The sequence below is a fragment of the Leopardus geoffroyi genome, chromosome C1 (genome assembly GCF_018350155.1).
Source record: "Leopardus geoffroyi isolate Oge1 chromosome C1, O.geoffroyi_Oge1_pat1.0, whole genome shotgun sequence".
NCBI lineage: Eukaryota > Metazoa > Chordata > Mammalia > Carnivora > Felidae > Leopardus > Leopardus geoffroyi.
Genome location: NC_059328.1, coordinates 182,608,236 through 182,627,976, shown reverse-complemented (window position 1 = coordinate 182,627,976; position 19,741 = coordinate 182,608,236). Strand labels below are relative to the sequence as shown.

Genomic DNA, 19,741 nt, shown 5'->3' with positions numbered 1-19,741 from the left:
TGTTGGTTACAGTTAAAAATCTCTTCTTCTGAATGAGAGGTAGAGCGTATATATTTTTAAATGTAACTTGATTCAAGATAATAAACCATGCAGGCACATTTACTTGCCCTCCTATTTGAAAAGAGGAGACGGGCCTTTGAGATTTGCTTATTAAAAATTGTTATCTGATCCATTATTCCTATGTTAATAGCAGAATGCACATTTTGCAACTAGGGATTAGTCTGCTCTAGTTGCTGTTCACAGAATCAAAGATCAAAGGTCAATGAATGAGTAAACAATCTTTCTTCGTTCTAGACAGATTACCCCTCAAGGTGAAAAAGTACTGTCATCAAAGAATATGATGATATGACATTGAGCTGGCTTATTTTTTAAAAATAAAGTACAATGCAAGCACTACCTTCAGAAAGCTAGCATTTACAACTGCACAAATAAAATGTGGATTTGGGTGTTTTTGTATGCTCTTATTCTGCGTATATTTTCAAGTGACAGTTCTTTCGTCCATTTGGAAAAACAAAACACAACCGGGTAGCCTTGAAGGAAAACAAAAAATTAAACGAAACTTAGATATTTAATATCTTCTGTGATTACACTGAATATCTTTCTACAGAGATTAGAAAATCAAAAAGACCTTGTGAGGAAAAAATAAAAGACAATACGGTACGATCGGCATTTTTGCAAAGATAAATACTATGGCTACCTAAATTTATTTTTCAAAACGAACGTTATTTTTCCCTTTGTTTAGGAAAGTAAGTCTAAACCAACAACCTTGAAGCCGATAATTCTGAATGAAATTATTGAGGCCCACAAAGAAAAGGTGAGGGAGGTGATAATGAGAGAGAGCGTGGCACCTCTGGAGCACCTCAGATTCTACGACAAGTACAACTTTCTGATCACCAGAAAAGCCGAGCAAGATGTTGATGTTTTCCTTGAAGAAAATCATAATTATGAGAAAATAATACAAGAAATTCGCAAGTACCAAAAACTAATAGAGGAAATACAGTACACATCTAGAAAGGTGAATGATCCATTCTTGCACAGCTGTTCTTTGTAACTAACGATCTTTTCCCAATTTCATTAGGATGTGTTTGTAGACCATGCAGTGAAAGAATCAGACCGTTATTCTCAACAGGGAAAATACTGCCTTTCCGTGTGCCAAACATGGCTGAGCCCTGCACAGGGTTCTTGTGCTTATAGGGCTGGAAGTCTAGTATTTCAAGCCTGACTTTTTTTTTTTTTTTTAATTTTTTTTTCAACGTTTATTTATTTATTTATTTTTTTTGGGACAGAGAGAGACAGAGCATGAACGGGGGAGGGGCAGAGAGAGAGGGAGACACAGAATCGGAAACAGGCTCCAGGCTCTGAGCCATCAGCCCAGAGCCTGACGCGGGGCTCGAACTCACGGACCGCGAGATCGTGACCTGGCTGAAGTTGGACGCTTAACCGACTGCGCCACCCAGGCGCCCCAAGCCTGACTTTTAAGTACTTACATGATTTGAGCCCTCAAAAATTCCAAGAACTTATTTTTTTTTGTTTTTGCTGTAATGTTTATAAATCTTTTGGAAAATATGGTAATTATACCAAAATGTGATTGCTTCTGTTTAGTAAGAGACTGGTAATTTAAAATTTTCCTTTGTCCTTTTTTATAGTTTCCACATTTTCCACCCTAAGCACGCATTCCTGTTTTGTATAGAGCAAATATAGCATTTAAATCCCTTACTATCTATAGCATTTAAATCCCTTACTATCTATTTTGCAATAACTCGATTCTCCAAAGTTCTTATATCCATTTGTTGTCCTGAAATAGAATTGGCTTCCAAGATAACAAACTCTTGAAGGAGATTTACCCAGAAGATAGTTGTAAAATACAAATGAGCGTTTAGAAAATCCTGCCTGCATCATATTAAAAAAAAAAAAAAAAAACACCACAAAAACTCAATCTTGTTAGATCATGCACACACAAAACCAATATTGTGAGAGAGGCAAAATTGTGGGACTTTTTTTTATTTCTTTTTATGTTTATTAAGCTTTTAATACTTATCATTGTAGACTATCCGTTTAGGAATGTTTGAAATGCGCTGTGAGGAATTAATCAGAGCTTTGGTGAAGCGAGCAGACATGATTTGTGGAAGACTTATAGCTAAAATGTTCAGAAATCATCAGGAAGTAAATACAAGGTATTTATGTGATATTGATTAGTTTTTTCAGAGGGATGTTAGATAGAACCAATTGTCATTCAAATAAAATTAGGGATTAGAACAGTGTCATCAGTGACCCTCCAAAAAGATAATGCCAAACTTATTTCTACTTGGTTTTGTTATTTTGTGACTATTACTATTTTTCACCACAAATGCACCTTCCTGATTGTCTCAATTAAGGGGGTATTAAAATGTACATTTTGTTTGTACATGTAAGATGGGTGTTATCTGACTTCACTAAGGGGAACAATAAGTTTGTATAATCAGTATACAAAATGGATTTTCAAAGTGGATTTACCCAGTAGTTGTCATGGGTCCCGATGGATCCTCAAATTTGGATCTTCATCTTACTGTAATTACTCTCCAAAGCTATGATAACTTGTTGTCTTAACTAAAACTTACTTGTTGACTAACCTGGAGATTTTTAGGAAAACTGGCTCATGTTAAATAAATTCAGAGAATGCTAAGATGTAAAGCAGAATACCCGTTGATTTAATGCAAGAAGTAGAACTAGTCTTTCAACAACTGGTTTTAGTGTTGCTCTTGGAACCTCTTTTCTGGTATCAGTTACGTGGAAAATCCTCCCCATCCCCACCAAATACTCAGAAATTTTGTAACAGTTACAGGATTAGAGGAAAAATTAGATCCTTGAAAAGAATATTCAGGTTGTGTAAAAGCCTGAAGGAAGCTTGTATTAGGCACAACAGTAGGTACTTATACTCTAAATATGAACAAATCTGCTGAAGGAAGTTACAGTGTTGTAGAGGAAATAGACATACAACAAACTGATAAATTACAATAGGACTCGGTAAATGTTGTAGTGAGCTACGGAAGTAGAACAGAGAAGGAAATGATGAAATTCTTTCACCAGGTAGAAAAAGGTAACATGTAGAAGGGTGTGAGGTATGAAAATGGCATGGTATATTTTAACAACTAGGACTGATTTGTGTTCCTTTCACAGACACTCTGAGGAAAGAGGACTTGTGTAGAGATTCTCCAGGAACTAGAATCCTATATTCAGCTGTAAAAGCACCTTTTCTTCTAAAAGTTGTCGAAGAATACTGAAAATGTCTTTTACTTGTAGCTTTTCATGCTGAGTGAAATACTTATTTTAATTTCATAGCTATTTTCCCTGCCTCCAAACTGCCCTCTGAGCTCGTACCAGTTCTACTTTTTCCCTTTTTCTCCTAATGCTACCTTTCACCACACTCATCGGATTTACAGAGGACGTACCCGGAATATTAGTGGAGCCATTAGATACGGATGCCTCAACTTCTTGCCTCTACATGTCTCAACTCACCTCTGTATGAACCCCTCATCCTTGTCTCTCTGCGTTTTTCAGAGGGTGAGAGTCTATCACACCACTCAAAGTTCTTCTCTTTGCCTATGGGCTCAACCTCATTGCCCTCCATCCTTCTGGAGCTGGTTCGGCCAGTCATCTGTCTCCTCTGTATCTCACTTAAATCTCTCCTTTGCTGTGGCTTCTGCCTTTCAAACTTAAAATCGTGTTCAAAACCCTCTTTCGTCTTCCACCTCCTCCCCCCGACTTCAACCCAACCCCATCACCATGTTATTTCTCTCTTTCATCTCACAGGCAATCTTCTTGAAGAAATTTCTACACATTTTACCTGGACTTTTTTAGCTTCCATTACTTTTTTTTTTTTTTTTTTTTTTTTTTAACCTCACAGTAAGTTCATTATATTGGCCACAACCAAAATGAGTAGGCGATATTTGCATATCACCAGAAGTTTCTGAACATATAGACCCATTTTAACCATTCCCTGTAAGTAGAGTGAATCACTCTCTTATTTAGTACCACCTTTTTGGTGTTATCTCAACTGAATCTCTGGTAAGTCTCCTAAAATTCTAGAATAGAAGTGATTGTTTATGGTCCTGTCTTTTATATAGTATTATGAACTGCTTGAGAATCATTATTATATCTTCTCTACTTCTCTATCTCTGTCACTTAATATTATAGTTGGATATGCAATAGATGATCATTAAATGTGTATTGAATGAGTATGGACACAAATTTGCTTTTAATTTTTTAGATCTCATACAGATAAGAGCATCTTTATTTTTCATGTAATGGTACATTTTAAAAAAATTTTAGTTAACATACAGTGCAATATTGGTTTCTGGAGTGGAATTCGGTGATTCATTGCCTACAAACAGCACTCAATGCTCATCACGACAAGTGCCCTCCTTAATACCCATCACCCATCTAGCCCACCCCCCAACCACCCTCTTCCATCAACCCTCAGTTTGTTCTCTATCATTAAGAGTCTGTTAGGGCTTGTTTCCTTTTTTTTTTTCCCTTCTTTTTCTCATTTCCATATGTTCATCTATCTTTCTTAAATTCTGCATATGAGTGACATCATATGGTATTTGTCTTTCTCTAACTGACTTATTTCACTTAGCATAATACACTCTAGTTCCATCCACATTGTTGCAAATGGGAAGATTTTTTTTTCTTTTTTTTTTTTTTTTTTTGATGACTGAGTAGTATTTGCAATGACACATTTAAATAGTATATAGGGATGTATTTAGGAATAAAATTGAATTACATAAGATTAATTTTGTTTGGTGTTTCAGATTATGTGATGAATTTGAGAAGATAGCTGAAAAAGCTCTTAGCACTCCTCCAAATACAGCAGAACTAATGGAAATGAAGGTATTATTTATAAACTTTTTATAGCCGTATGTGTATAAGTCAATTGTTTATTCCCCAGCTGTTATTGTCAACATGATAATACAATAACAAGTCACTCCAAAAGTTAAGAGGCTTAAAATCATGCATTGTTTTGTTTTGTTATTCTTAGCTCATGAGTCTGAAGTTTGGTGATTCAGGCTGGGTACTCACAAGCCAGTTCTGGTAACGATTGGGTCACTCACTCAACTGGGTCAGCTAGTTCTCAGTTGGGTTGACCGGTGTAACTCTCTTTGGCAATTTGACTCTGCTCCACTTGTTTCTTACACTCTGGCAGGCTCACTGGGGGGTGTTCCCAAGGCATGGTGGAGACACAAAAGCAAGTCCAGGTGTACGTGCTTTTCAAGTTGCTCTGGGTATCACATTAGCTAACATCTCATTGGCCAAAGCAGGTCACATGGCCACAGTCAGCCTGAGAAGACACCACAGGGCAGAGTTTTCACCACTGGGGGAAGGGAAATTTTGGAGCTCTTCGTGTAATTGAAATGCCATTGCACTTTCCGTTGAAATTCAAATTTTGATTGAAATCCTCCTCAGTGGAGGAGAATTTACATCTTGAGAATATTACATCTTAACATATGTTTCTACATTTATTTAGAACTGTAAACCTATCCTTCAATAAAGTATTGTAGTTTTTCTCGTACAGGTGTAGCCCATTTCTTATGAAATCTGCCCGTAGCTGTATTTTCGTTTTTGTTATTAAGGAAAGTGTTGTAGGGCTGGTGTCCGCTGCAAATTTGCACTTTTACATTTGTTGCGGTGGTGGGGATTTGACTAACAGTTGTCTCCCCAGCTAGTCCAGAAAGTCTCTGAGGGCAGAGCCCCAGTCTGTTGACCCCGTCCGGTGCAGAATTTCCAGCACCTGGCACGATGTCAGGCACCGTAGTAGGTGCCCCCAAATGCTATTCTGAAAGAAGAGAGGATATTATCTGCTTCATCTCTCCCAGAAAACCATAACATTCTCTGGTTTTCTTTCTTTTTTTTTTTAAATATTTGTTTGTTTTTGAGAGAGAGAGAGAGAGAGAGGGAGGGAGGGAAGGAGAGGGACAGAAAAGTGGAGGGGTAGAGAGAGGGGGAAGACACAGAATCTGAAGCAGACTCCTGGCTCTGAGCTGTCAGCACAGAGCCCAATGCGGGACTGGAACTCACAAACTGAGAGATCATGATTTGAGCCAAAGTCAGACACTTAGCCCACTGAGCCACCTGGGCGCCCCTCTGGTTTTCTTTTCTTTTCTTTTTTTTTTTTTATAATGTTTATTCTTTGAGAGAGAGACAGACAGAGCACAAGCAGAAGAGGGGCAGAGAGAAAGGGAGATACAGAATCCCAAGCAGGCTCCAGGCTCTGAGCTGTCAGCACAGAGCCGGACGCGGGGCTCAAACTCATGGACCATGAGATCATGATCTGAGCCGAAGTCAGTCACTCAACCGACTGAGCCACCCAGGTGCCCCATGGTTTTCTTTTTTATGTGTTGCCCAGTATTTGCTATTTTTTTCCCCACTGCTGTTGTGAGGAGGTGCTTGGAACCAATGAGAAGTAAACTGTGCTGCAGTCTCCTGTCTTGAACCAAAAGTCTACACTGCTAAGAAGTCTGTACATATTTATGCAAAGCATCTCCACAGCCTCTTTTTTGACTTGAGCTGTTCATTACAATGCCATTTGTAATTTTTATTTTCCTGCAGGCTTATATTCAGAAAGTAGAGACGACTGACATGGTTGAATTGGAACAGAGACTGGTGGATTCTAAAAACTGCCTTGCCTTCCTCATCGAGTGCACCAACTTCTCTCCAGCAGACATCAGGCTAAATAATAATGTTTTCCAATGGTATGGAAGAATGGACGGAATTTTTGATGAGCACAGGAAAATCATTAAAGAAAAAACAGAACAATATCAAGAAGGTCTTAAGGTTGGCATCATAGATATTTTAAATTATTTTCATTTTCTGGAAATGTTTAAGTTTTAACCTCTTACATAGCATTGTCAACTCTGTTTCATGGGGTCACATATGTAAGCTTTCTCATATCATCAATTTTAGTAGAAGATGCATACTGCATCGATATGGTATCCTTTCTTGATTTTCAAGGGCAAAAACTTCTAATATATTGCTCACAAATGACCATTAATAAAAATAGTGTTTATCTTATACAGCTTATAGCACTCTTTTGAGTTACTTTTACTGTGTAACATCAAAGCTCTTTTGGTGAAGAGCTTCATAGTCACTCAAACTCACCTAATAATTATGCCCAGAGTCTTTGCTCTGGCATTCAGTAACTCTTACCATTTTGTGTGTCTTTCATAGAGGATGATTTGGGATGTCCCCTCGTCTACTTGTCCAGCCTCATTTTCTACCTCCTCCACTCCTTGTTCTTGACTTCTCAGCAACCCTGAGCAACTTTTAGGTCCCTGCCTTCCTACACCTCTCCTCTCTTGCACATTCTCTCCATTGGCTTGTGAGCACACAGCTGGCCCACACACGTTCTTGTCTGTGTACCTGATTGACTTTCTCAGAATTCCGCTCAGTCAGACCTCAATTCTGCCTCTCTGCTTCCATTACACTCTTAACACATCTCCACTGGACCAAGTACCTGATTGTTTATGTTATTATCGTCAGGTGCATCTCCCCAGTAGACGGTCAGCTCTTTGACAGCAGGGCTATTTGATTTGTTCCTTTCCTCCATTTATACCCATGGGCCGGTGCAGTGCCTGACACACTACAACAGTGTGAGCACTCCATAGCTATTGTATCAATAAACGGTTTAGTATTTTCAGTTTCATTTCACAGATGAAGAAACGGAGGTTCCCAAAGTGAAGAGACTTGTGCCTGGTCAGCCAGGAGAGATGTCCTTTGATAGAAAGTCTAGCCTCTTCCTATCACATTACAGAAAATACAATTAATTCAGGGGATCGTTGTTTAGAGAATAATTAATAGGCTTAAACAAAGACCTTTATTTTAACCTGTATTCTAGGGGCACCTGGGTGGCTCAGTTAGTTGAGCACTCGACTCTTGATTTTGGCTCAGGTCATGATCTTGTTGTTCCTGAGACTGAGCCCTGCGTGCGGGCTCTGTGCTGAGTGTGGAGGCTGCCGGGGATTCTGTCTCTTTCTCTCTGCTCTTCTTCCACTTGCGCACGCACACGCTTTCTCTCAAAAACAAAACAAAAAAACAAAACTTAAAAACAAAAACAACAACCTGTAGTCTATATTTCTGTTGTACATTTAGGTCATTTCAGAATTTTCTAAACCTGTAGAAAACATCATGATAGTATTAGACAAAGAAGTTACACTATAATAGATTTTTAGAAAATTGCTAGGTGGCCCAGAATTATCTACACTTTGTTGTAAAGTTTACCATTCTAATTTGTTTTTTAATGTTCATTTATTTTTGAGACAGAGGGAGAGAGAGCGCGAGTGGGTGAGGGGCAGAGAGAGAGGGAGACACAGAATCTGAAACAGGCTCCAGGCGCTGAGCTGTCAGCACAGAGCCCGATGCGGGGCTCGAACTCACGAACCGTGAGATCATGACCTGAGCTGAAACCGGATGCTCAACTGACTGAGCCACCCAGGCGCCCCAAAGTTTACTATTCTGGAAACTACACATAATATTGATGAATTTCATCCTCTCATTTTCCTTCCCCAACTGAGCCAGTGCAGTAAAATTGCCATGAACTAAAGAAGACAGAAATAAGCCTAGATAATCCATAAAATATAAAATCTATTTTTGAATAACCCAGATTTGACTTTGAATATTTTATTAAGAGGCATTTTTTTTTAAGAGCCATTTAATTTGGAGTGCCTTACCAGTGACCATTTTGTAATGAGCTTTTCTCGTTACACAAAACAAACCTGTTTTATATTGGAAGGCTATAGTTTTTAGGTTTTAAAATCTGGATTTACTTACCTTGTCCTTGCACATTTCCTGTGAAAAAAGCCCATAGGACAAGGAAAATAACCTTGGAATATTTTGTTTTAGGATTGAAAGTTGAAAAACTACTGAATTCAGAACACAATTAAAGAAAGTCTGTCTTTTTCCATTGTTTATAAAAATGCCAGGGATCTCTTTATAGCCCTTAAAAAAGTGGAACTTTCTTTTAACCCCATACTTGATGATTATAAATTAAAAAATTCTTCTAAATCGTTTGTTAGCATACATTCTTTAGCATACTAAAGCATAATACCATTGTTTAACACATTCTTATTTTCTTGGTTAGAATTTCTTACATTGATAGTATAAGTTTAACTTTGTCTAATTTGTCAATTATAGGAATCTCAATCCATTATTGTTAAATCTTTTTTTTTTTAATTTTTTTAGCGTTTATTTATTTTTGAGACAGAGAAACAGAGCATGAATGGGGGAGGGGTAGAGAGAGAGGGAGACACAGAATCAGAAGCAGGCTCCAGGCTCTGAGCCATCAGCCCAGAGCCCGAGGCGGGGCTCGAACTCATGGACCGCGAGATCGTGTCCTGAGCTGAAGTCAGACGCTTAACCGACTGAGCCACTCAGGCGTCCCCATTATTTTTAAATCTTGACTGTTAAAAATTCTGCATGTTTTAGATCCCTGCCCTCCTCCAGATCATTCCTTTCTTTACATTTTGCCGGTGATGATAATTCTGATAATCCTTATAAATATTTAAATTTTCTTGGGATGCCTAGGGGTTTTGCCTTTAAAAAGTTGTAACAACAAATATTATTTGTACTAGTTACGGTGTGAACGGTTTGTGGAGGAATTGGAGAGTTATGCGAAACAGTCAGAAGAATTTTACTCCTTCGGAGACCTTCAGGATGTACAACGATACCTGAGAAAGGCTCAAACACTGAATGGAAAGTTGGATTTAGCAGCAGACAAGGTATAATTTTAAACTTTTTAAGAGGATGAATTAGTTGAAAAGAAAGAGCATTGAGTCTGTATCGTGTATTCACCTTTTAAAAATAGATTCAAGTATAAGTGTAACTACCTTTACAGAATAATATAAATGGCACAAATATCACTACACTGTACCCCTAAAACTAATATGATACGATAGGTTAACTCTACTAGAATTAAAATTTTAAAAAACAAATGACAAAAATAGATCTTACGGACAAGCTTCAAGGAGAAGCAGCTTTGTTTTTTTCTTTTGATAGTTATAGCATTCCAGTGGCCTTCATCTTTTATTTGAGAGATAGTTCTATCTCCATCTGCTTATTTTTAATTTTGTGTCATTTAATCATTTATATTATGTGCTAGCACCTGGTTACTACTTAGGTTTGCCTATCTTCATAGAAGCCAGTGTAGATTTGGTGGCCACGTTTTTAAATTAGGCCCATTATCTTCTCCCATCAAGCCACATTGTTCCCAATATTGCTGTGTCAGAAGTCAGCTTTCCCATCAGAAGAAGCTGGAGGGGGAAAAGTCATACCCTTTGCCAAATAAGATGTTTGAGATTTTTAATTGCATTTTTTATAAAAAGGGGGAATATGAAAACAGACCATATTATGATGCTTTCCCATTTTTCTCACATTGAAAGATTTTAGTATCAGTTCAGGGAATTAAATAGTCTATAATAGTCACAAATATGTAAACACATGTTGAGAAAAGAGAAACTGTAGTTTTAAAATTCTATAGCCACTGGAATTTCGGGTAACCTGTGTAATTTATATACCTAACTCACACTTTTCGATTCTATACATTTCTCCTCTAAACCACCCATATCCTCACATACTTCACTACTAAACGAAAAGGAAATTAATGCTTTCTTGGCCTCTGCTTATCCTACACATCTTCAAGACTCGTCCTCTCTATGTAAGCATCTATTCACCATGATCCCTTGCCTCTAAGTTGTAGCGTTGTAGCATTTTCAGTATATACTATTCATTTATATTAAAGAGCTACTAATCCAAGACCTCTTTTCTACTGCCATATTTTATTTTATTTTATTTTATTTATTTTTATTTTTTTAATTTTTTTTCAAAGTTTTTATTTATTTTTGGGACAGAGAGAGACAGAGCATGAACGGGGTAGGGGCAGAGAGAGAGGGAGACACAGAATCGGAAACAGGCTCCAGGCTCTGAGCCATCAGCCCAGAGCCTGACGCGGGGCTCGAACTCACGGACCGCGAGATCGTGACCTGGCTGAAGTCGGACCCTTAACCGACTGCGCCACCCAGGCGCCCCTACTGCCATATTTTATTGTTGAACAGTGGCAACTGACTCCTGGGAGTTGGTATTTTGCAATATAGTACTTTTTTCCTCTGTTTTCCACAGTACCTGATACAATCCTATACGTACTGAAAATACTTAAGTTCTTGTTCGTTAATAAATGATGCTCTCTCCTCAATATATCTGGATGGGCAAAGATTTCTTTATATATGTTGTTACTATTTTAACTAACCTAACCAGATAGTGTTCTCTGGAAAATGTAGTAAAAAAGAAATAGAAAACAGAGATTACTGCTCAGTATTTCTGGATTATGGCCAGATTTAAGTTTAACTTTGGGGTTTAGTGAGGGTTTTGGGGTCACATTTGATCAAAAATATTTAAAAAATTAATACTGATTATCATTCACTTCCAGAATAATAAATCTAATATCTGTCATTCTAGATTGAGCAATTTAATGCTGAAGAAGAGGCATTTGGTTGGCTACCATCAATATATCCTCAACGCAAAAAAATCCAAGATGGTTTGAACCCTTATCTTCGTCTTTATGAAACTGCTGTTGAATTTAGCAACAAATACCGAGGATGGACTGAAGGACCATATCATAAGGTGAATCCAGACCAAGTAGAAATAGATGTTGGAAATTACTGGAGAGGACTATATAAACTGGAAAAAACCTTCCATGATTCTCCAAATGCATTGGCAATGACAAAAAAAGTAAAAGCGAAGGTGGAAGATTTCAAGCAGCACATTCCTCTCATTCAAGTGATCTGTAATCCTGGTTTGCGCCCCAGGCACTGGGAGGCCATGTCCAATGTTGTTGGTTACCCACTGCAGCCAGCAGATGACTCCACCATCTTCTCTTTTTTAGACATGAATTTGGAACCGTATTTAGATAGATTTGAAGGTATTAGTGAAGCAGCTAGCAAAGAATATTCTCTCGAAAAGGCCATGGACAAGATGACTAATGAGTGGGATGCAATGGAATTTGTCGTTCTTCCTTATAGAGAAAGTGGGACATTTATTTTGTCATCAGTTGATGAAATTCAGATGTTGTTGGATGACCACATTATTAAAACACAAACTATGCGAGGATCTCCTTTCATTAAGCCTTACGAAAAACAAATAAGGTAACGTAATATTTATATGACGCGTCAATGCTGTTATCAAAATTGTAACTTGTAGGTAATATACAGTTCTTTTTGAAAATCGATTCTGTAGTTCATACTTAATATTTTAAAGAGTAGTTTGTAAGGTTTGATAACCTTCTTTGCTTTTGGAATAGTACTTATTCCTTCGCTATGGTCTATAGTCATAACAAAGGTAGTGGACAATCAGCCTCCAGATATTCATTTTTATTGCCTACAATCTGATCCTATATGTTTGACTCAAAAATCATTTCACATCTATGTACATAGTTTGTAGAACACATAAACTATGAAATTGAAGATAATGTCATTTTCCAAATATACTAATTAGGTTAGGGTAGATGATCCTTGAAAGTTGATTGTAATTTTCACTCCTGTACAAGATGGTTGGCTGGGTAAGTGCAGAAGTATGAATATTATGACTCTAGTCTGGAGTTTCAGGCATCTGACATGGATGATTATATTAAATCCTTGTCCTGTCCGTTTTTAAAAATTTTGTGATTTGTATTAAGCAGTTTATATTTTACCTTAAAAATGAGAGTAAATCCTGGGGCACCTGGGTGGCTCAGTTGGTTGAGCATCCAACTCTTGATTTTGGTTCAGGTCATGATCTCATGGTTCATGAGTTCGAGCCCCATGTCGGGATCTGGGGGATTTTCTTTCTCCCTCTCTCTCTGCCTTTCCCTGCCCATGTGTACATGCTCTCTCTCTCTCTCTCTCTCAAAATAAAGAAATAAACTTAAAAAATAAAAGTAAATCCAAATCAGACTATCATCTTCAGTGTGAATTTGTACGACAAGGGAAAGCTAACTGCTTGGTAGCTTGCCTCTGGTTATTAATGAATTATCCTAAACTCGAGTATGCCCTGACTTTGGCCCAGTCACTCTGGTTGCTCTGCCTCCTACCTTGCTTGCTCCCAAATGTTCGTCAAGAGTAATTTTTAAAACTACTCTAAAAGTGGGGCGTCTGGGTGGCTCAGTCGGTTAAGCATCTGACTTATGCTCAGGTCATGATCTCACAGTTCATGAGTTCAAGCCCTGCATCGGGCTTTGTGTTGACAGCACAAAGAGCCTGGAGCCTGCTCAGATTCTGTCTCCCTCTCTCTCTGTTCCTCCCCCACTTGCACTCTGTCTCTCAAAAATAATAAAGATATGTTAAAAAATTAAAAAAAAAACTACTCTAAAAGTGGCATATTCAGATTCTATTTTTAAGGACTCTACATGCGATCATTAGCTCATAGGAAATTTTCTGTATCCATCAGGGATTAGATGGAGAAAAAGGAAAGAACGACAGAAGGTAGAGGCATTCATTTCTTCTTATAAAAGGAGGTTAAACAAATTCATTGGTAAATGTTGCAAGGAAGTACTTTAGAAAAGCATTTGATAATGCCCAGTGACTTTTAGAAACTTCTATTTATATATCTTGGTTTTAACAATCTAAAATTACAGATCACTAATTATAAATGATGAGTAATGTATTAATATACACATAAAGCTATCCCATCTCTAAGTTCTGTTGCCATTAACCAATCATTCTTCTTGATGGCTATGTTATCTCTTATAGCATTGTGGTTGCAGTTCTCTGGGTTCAGATCTGGGTCCATTATTTATTACTGAACTTAAACCTGGTACTTACCTCTATGTACCTTAGTCTCCCCATTGGTAAACAGATATTATACTGGACCCTATAGGATTATGAAGCGGGAGCAAATCCATACAGAGACCTTAGAATGTACTTAATGAAATTATTAGTTTATGGTATCATTATGATATTTATTCTTGAGGAAATCTTGTCATTATTTTTGTTCTCCATATTTAGAAATGAATGCAGGTTAAAAATGCTTCCTACTCATGAATGACACACTATTATATTTTAGATTATGTAGATTTTTCTTTAAAGGCCAGTTACATCTTATGGATTGAAATACTGTATTCTGGAAATAAAGGTTTTTTTGGGCTCAATTTTGTTTTTTAAAAAGAATGTTAAAGGAAATGAGTCATGGATGTAACTACCTTTCCTAAGAAGTTCAGAGTGCCCTTCGCTGAGAACATCATTACTGTCCCCAAAATCTAATTTTTCAATTTGTACCCCTAGCCATGGAATTGAATTGCAGAAAAGTTTATTGCTATGACATATACAGAAACCACCCCATTTGTAGGTAGTTATATCTGAATGTGTGTTTTAGTATCAACATAAACATTGATGCTATTATTCTAAGACATATTTTGTACAACCAATTTGGTGATTTATCATTGAATGACGGTAGGTAGATGAATGAAAATGGAAATAAGAGCACAGCATACAAGATTGACAATCTAGGCATCGTTGTGAGTTTTGTCATATGAAACATTGCTTGATTTGCTGTTGAACCACTGTGTTTTGCTTCTCAGAGAATGGGAGGGCAAGCTCCTGCTGCTTCAAGAAATTCTGGATGAGTGGCTCAAAGTCCAAGCCACATGGCTATATTTGGAGCCTATTTTCAGTTCTCCAGACATCATGTCTCAAATGCCCGAGGAAGGAAGACGATTTACAGCTGTGGATAAAACATGGAGAGATACAATGAAAAGTGTCATACAAGTAGGTAAAAATCTCTGAGAATGTAATTATTCGGTTGAAGTGATGTGATTTTTTTCAAAACAACCCGAATAAGTCATTTTCTCTTCCCCCACATATGTTCACTTTTCAGATATTATTTTAGAATCCCAGGAGCAAGAAATATCAAAACTAGCTAGATATCTTCTGATATCCTTGAGGTCCGAAGTAATATGAATTATTTGATGACCTATGGTTCTATTAGTGGTGCCTATGGGATGCTCTGCTAGGAAGACACTGTACACAGAGCTCGATGTCCCCCTCTATTCTATGTCCCTTTGTTATGGGCTGCACCACCACTGAGATACACTGTGGTGGAAGCATGCTAGCGTGCCACTCAATCATTGTTTCTCTTTAGGCATCTGAAAGATGAGTTGCAAAGATAAATTTAAAGAGACCAATAAATACAAACAAAATGCAATCAATCAGTCAAAACACAAATACTGTGGAGGAGAACTTACAATTTTAGTTAAGGATGGAATTTGGTAAATACTAGTAACAGTGAAAAAGATATGATTTTTTTTTGTTCAATTCAAAAGACATTTACTGCCCACAAAGCACAGTTTGTATGTTACCAGGAAGTTAACATTAAAATAGAAGAAATATTAGTTATTAAATTATAGTCATTAAATGAATGTAAATTTATCCATTGGTGTTTTTGATCAAATACAATATTATAAGGTAGGATGAGTATTATCTTAAAATTGTCCTACCCTAAAATACAAATACACATAATTTTATTACTTAAACTTTGAAAACTGTGACTATAATCCTAAATACTAACAATACTATATCAACATCAACTATATATCTGCTAGGAAAATATTCAGAAAGATAGACATGGATTGAATAAGTTTATTTCATTTTATGTAATAATACTTGAAACAAATCTCTGTATAACCTAAACTTTTGTAAAATTAATCACACTGGAAGTCTATATTTAAAGGACCTATAGTGAGTCACACTGTAATACATTTAATCATCTCTAACGTATTTAAAAACTTTAGCCTTTCGTATATTGTTTCCTTACAATGGGGCAAAACCCTTGTAAAATGTACACGTTTTCATTTGGAAAAGGATGAAGTAGATTGTTTTTGGCTGCCCCAAAAGCAAAAGGTAGATGTTTGTATTCTCCTGGTTAAGATAATTTTTAAAATAAAAAATCCATTATTTTTTTTGTATCTGATCAAAATACTCTTCAAAACCTCATATTGCTGAGGAAATTTTATAAATATTATAACGCCTAGGAAAGGGCAGCTATACTGGGACTAGTAAATTAAGGAGGCAGATTTTCAATTCTATCACACTGCTGAATTAAAAACAAACAAGTACACCTAAAACTGATAAAACACAATATGTTTTTTCTTTTTTTAAGGAAAGCAGACAAAACATAACAAAACATAACTTACTCTTATTCCCAAATAAGCAGTTTCTTTTGGGTGACACTTCCTTTACTTTTGCTGTAAGACCTGATTGTCTTCCTGAACTGGCTTTCCATTTTCTTTTTCTCAATATGCTAGTATTCAGGACAGCTTTTGTCCATACTCTCCGAAGCTTTGAAAATAAACATCAATCTATATTCGCTCAGGAAGTCGAGTGAGTTGACTTGTGTAGTAGAGATGTCATTAGATTAAGTGTTTGATACAAAAAGCCATCACTTTGCATCTGAGGAATTCCTAATAAAGGTTCTTTTAGAACCAGGCAAGAGAAAAGTCTCCGAGGTTAAATCTAGAATGTAAAGGATAATTACATGTTTTGATACCTGCTACCAAAGATCCTTTCTCAAGAGGAGTGAGATTTATTAACCTTTTGTTCTAAAACCAGAAATTTTTCAGTCACCATTAATATACTTTTGCCTATGAAGACTTAGCTACACCTGTTTCAAAACCTCAATCTCATGTTCTATCCAAAGCTCTTCTTCTCTGCACAGGGTAGGTAAACCTGAGGCTGCAGTGTTGGGGAGATGTGGGGACTGCTCTCCCATGCTATGTCTCTCCTTCTTGGGCTTGTTGCCTGGTGCTGGGTCAAAGAGAATAAAGGAGAGGCAGGAAGGGGGAGAAAGATAGGAAGAGGGAGAGAAAGAGAGAGGGCAAGAGTGAGAGAGGATTTACTGATATAAATGATCCAGCCAAATTGGCTGTCCTTTTCATCAGTGGTCATAAGATGGACAACCTCCTGTGAGTGGTGTCCAGGCACTATATCTTTACTGTTGGTCATCACAACTGGTCTAGCTTTTTCATCAGTTGTGGACAGTTGAAGTCCACAGATTGACTCAGTGTGGACAGGTGAAGCCCCCTGGATGAGCCCTGGCTGCTAAGAGATTCTGTGTTGACCATCTCTTCTAGGTTTGTTCATCCTTCCCGAGATCTGGCACCTTCAACCTTCAGCCTGACCTTCCAATGGTGGCTATTACCACATTTCTCTCTTACCTGTGTCTCTAATCTCTGCTACAGCAGTATTTCATAAGTCTTGATTTCATCTAGGGCTTGCAGGAAAGGGGAATCTATCTTCTGTACCTCTTATTAACCTTGAGCACATGCTCTTTGCCCCTTCTTCACCTGGTCATCCCACCAACTGTTTTCTCCCAGTGTTCTTTCCCTGCTCTGGTAGCACTAGAGGAGGTCAGTGCACCCAGTGATGGAGCAGAGTTCCAGTTGGTGAAGATGTTAGCTTCCTCTCTTTGTAGACACTTGCAAACATTTCTAGGGAATCTCTTGGCCCCCTTCCTAACATTCAGGGATGAAAACCAGTTAATTTCATGCCATCTGGAGGTGAAAGAAGTAGATAATCATTCTTCATGTCTATGGCACTCGCTCCCAAACTTGACTTTTGACCCTTATGAGTTTTGTGTGTATTCCTTACAGGCAGAGGAATGCACTCTTGAACTTCTCCACAAACCTTTCCTTTTGCAGTCTAACCCCTTCTTAGTAGACATAAATACCATTCCGCTGGTTGCTCAGATGAGAAACTTAGGAGTCTTTCTTTCTTTCTTTCTTTCTTTCTTTCTTTCTTTCTTTCTTTCTTTCTTTCTTTCTTTCTATTTCTTTTCTTTTCTTTTCTTTTCTTTCTTTCTTTCTTTCTTTCTTTCTTTCTTTCTTTCTTTCTTTCTTTCTTTCTGTAATAAATATGACCACTCGGCACCATACATCTCACTTCTTTCTAGTGAGCTGGAAAGCTAAAAACCCCATCTCTCAGACTCCATAGCATCTAGTTTTTTGGCAGTGAATTGGATTTAGACAACTATAAACACTCATTTGCGGTTTGGAAAGCATAAGTGAAACAGCAGCCACCTTCTCGCCGTCCTAGCGGTTTCTGCTGTCAGGCAAGATCATGAACATGTGACTTTTTTTCCTTTTCCAGCAGGACTTAACGTCTGGTCATCAGTTTGATAGGTGTCCAGGGGCAGTGATGATGGTGGCTCTCTGAGCCCTAGAATCGCAGCCACTATAGTGTGTTGTTGAATGCACAGTTATAGTGGTGTATCCTTTTGTTCTGATTGGGGCAGAAGTAGACATGCTCCTGGAAGTTCAGTTCCACAGTGTCTTAGAAGTCTCTCCTGAAAGCTCAACTTAGGGTGTGCTACCCCAGACCTTCTGATGCTGTTTCAGTCACTGAATTCCCTACGCTAAATGTCTTTTTCGCCTAATATACCTAGAAGGATTTTGCACTGAACTCTGAATAAATGTATAAACACCTCAAAGGTGGAGCTAGGATTGTTTATATGACCCAGTTGGGTTTGAGAATAATGAAAATCTAGTTTCCTTTTGGAAATGGAACATTCATGGTACCTGGCATACAGCACACAAATCACTTAAATTATGCCCTTGGTCTCCTGGAATGAAGAGTCTTACTTTACAGGCCATCTTTTGGTGGACCCAGTGGCTGCTGGAATAAGATAATATGGTAGGATCTGGGATAAAAGGGTATGAGATGGGCTGAATTCTTTCAAAGGCACTAGAGAAATAAAGGAATGAAATGGCTTAGTTCAGAGTTGAAAACTAGCTCAAGACATGGTCAGAGGACTAAGGAGCTCCTGTGACTGCAATCAAAAAGCCTCTTATTTCTCGTAGCTACAAGTTGGATGTAGCCAAAAATGAGTGATAGAGTCTGATTCAGTGGGTTGCCAAACTGCAATGTAATTTAATTGCTAGCCTTGCCAGATCTGTTATGTGAAAGGTAGATTACTTATTGGGAAAGAATAGGATGGTGAGAATCGGAGATGAGGACATTTGAGTTTGTTTGATAGACTCTGGGTCCCTGACCGTCCTACTGCTGAGCCTCCCTTGACAGAAGCCTTGGCAGAAACCTGACAAATATGCAAGGCAGTGTATCCTCAGGCCTACTCCATGAATCCACGTTTTATCTCTTAGTGCTTAAAAGCCTTAATGAGTATCTTACAAGTTTTCCGTTGTCCAGGGATTTCTGATTAGGAAGCTTATGCTTTTGGACGTTTACTGAACTGGCTTGAGCTTAATTCCATTAAGCATATGGAATGGTACTTTCTGTGAAGCTTCCTGCTGGCAGTAATTAGAATGCTTTCTCTCTATACCCAAATTCAAGTTTCAGGCCCCTGATATCACAGGTTTAAAAACGTAAATCAACCAGTAGGTTGTCATTTGAGCTGCTGAGAGTAGTGATACTTATGATGCATAAGAAGACACATCAAATTTGGAAAATTGTTTCTTTAACCCACCCCTGACCCCCCCAAAAATACGATGGTCAACAATTCCTTTTCTTCCCCTCCAGGAGACATAAAGTAAATAAAGTGTCAAGGGGCTCACATTAAGTTTCAAATTTCTAGTAGCTTCCTATTAGAACATCCTGCTGTTATGTCCTGAGAACACAGCTGATAAGCTCCATCCTGGTGCAACATGGAGGGTTGTACTTACTTGAGTTCCTCTGTAGGTCTACCGACGAACCTCATCCTGCATTCACTCATGGACTCAACAAATGCTGATGGAATG

General features: G+C 37.8%; 1 protein-coding gene across 5 annotated transcripts in view; it reads left to right on the top strand.

The window, feature by feature from the left end:
- DNAH7 (dynein axonemal heavy chain 7) overlaps nt 1–19,741 on the top strand; it is a 277,543-nt gene that overhangs the window by 61,701 nt on the left and 196,101 nt on the right. For all 5 annotated transcript variants that reach the window (XM_045480573.1, XM_045480572.1, XM_045480576.1 and 2 more), the window contains 7 exons: nt 743–1,015; nt 2,047–2,174; nt 4,791–4,869; nt 6,586–6,810; nt 9,603–9,749; nt 11,482–12,167; nt 14,576–14,762. In XM_045480573.1, the coding sequence (XP_045336529.1) occupies nt 743–1,015; nt 2,047–2,174; nt 4,791–4,869; nt 6,586–6,810; nt 9,603–9,749; nt 11,482–12,167; nt 14,576–14,762 (1,725 nt within the window). The remainder of the gene's footprint in view (nt 1–742; nt 1,016–2,046; nt 2,175–4,790; nt 4,870–6,585; nt 6,811–9,602; nt 9,750–11,481; nt 12,168–14,575; nt 14,763–19,741) is intronic.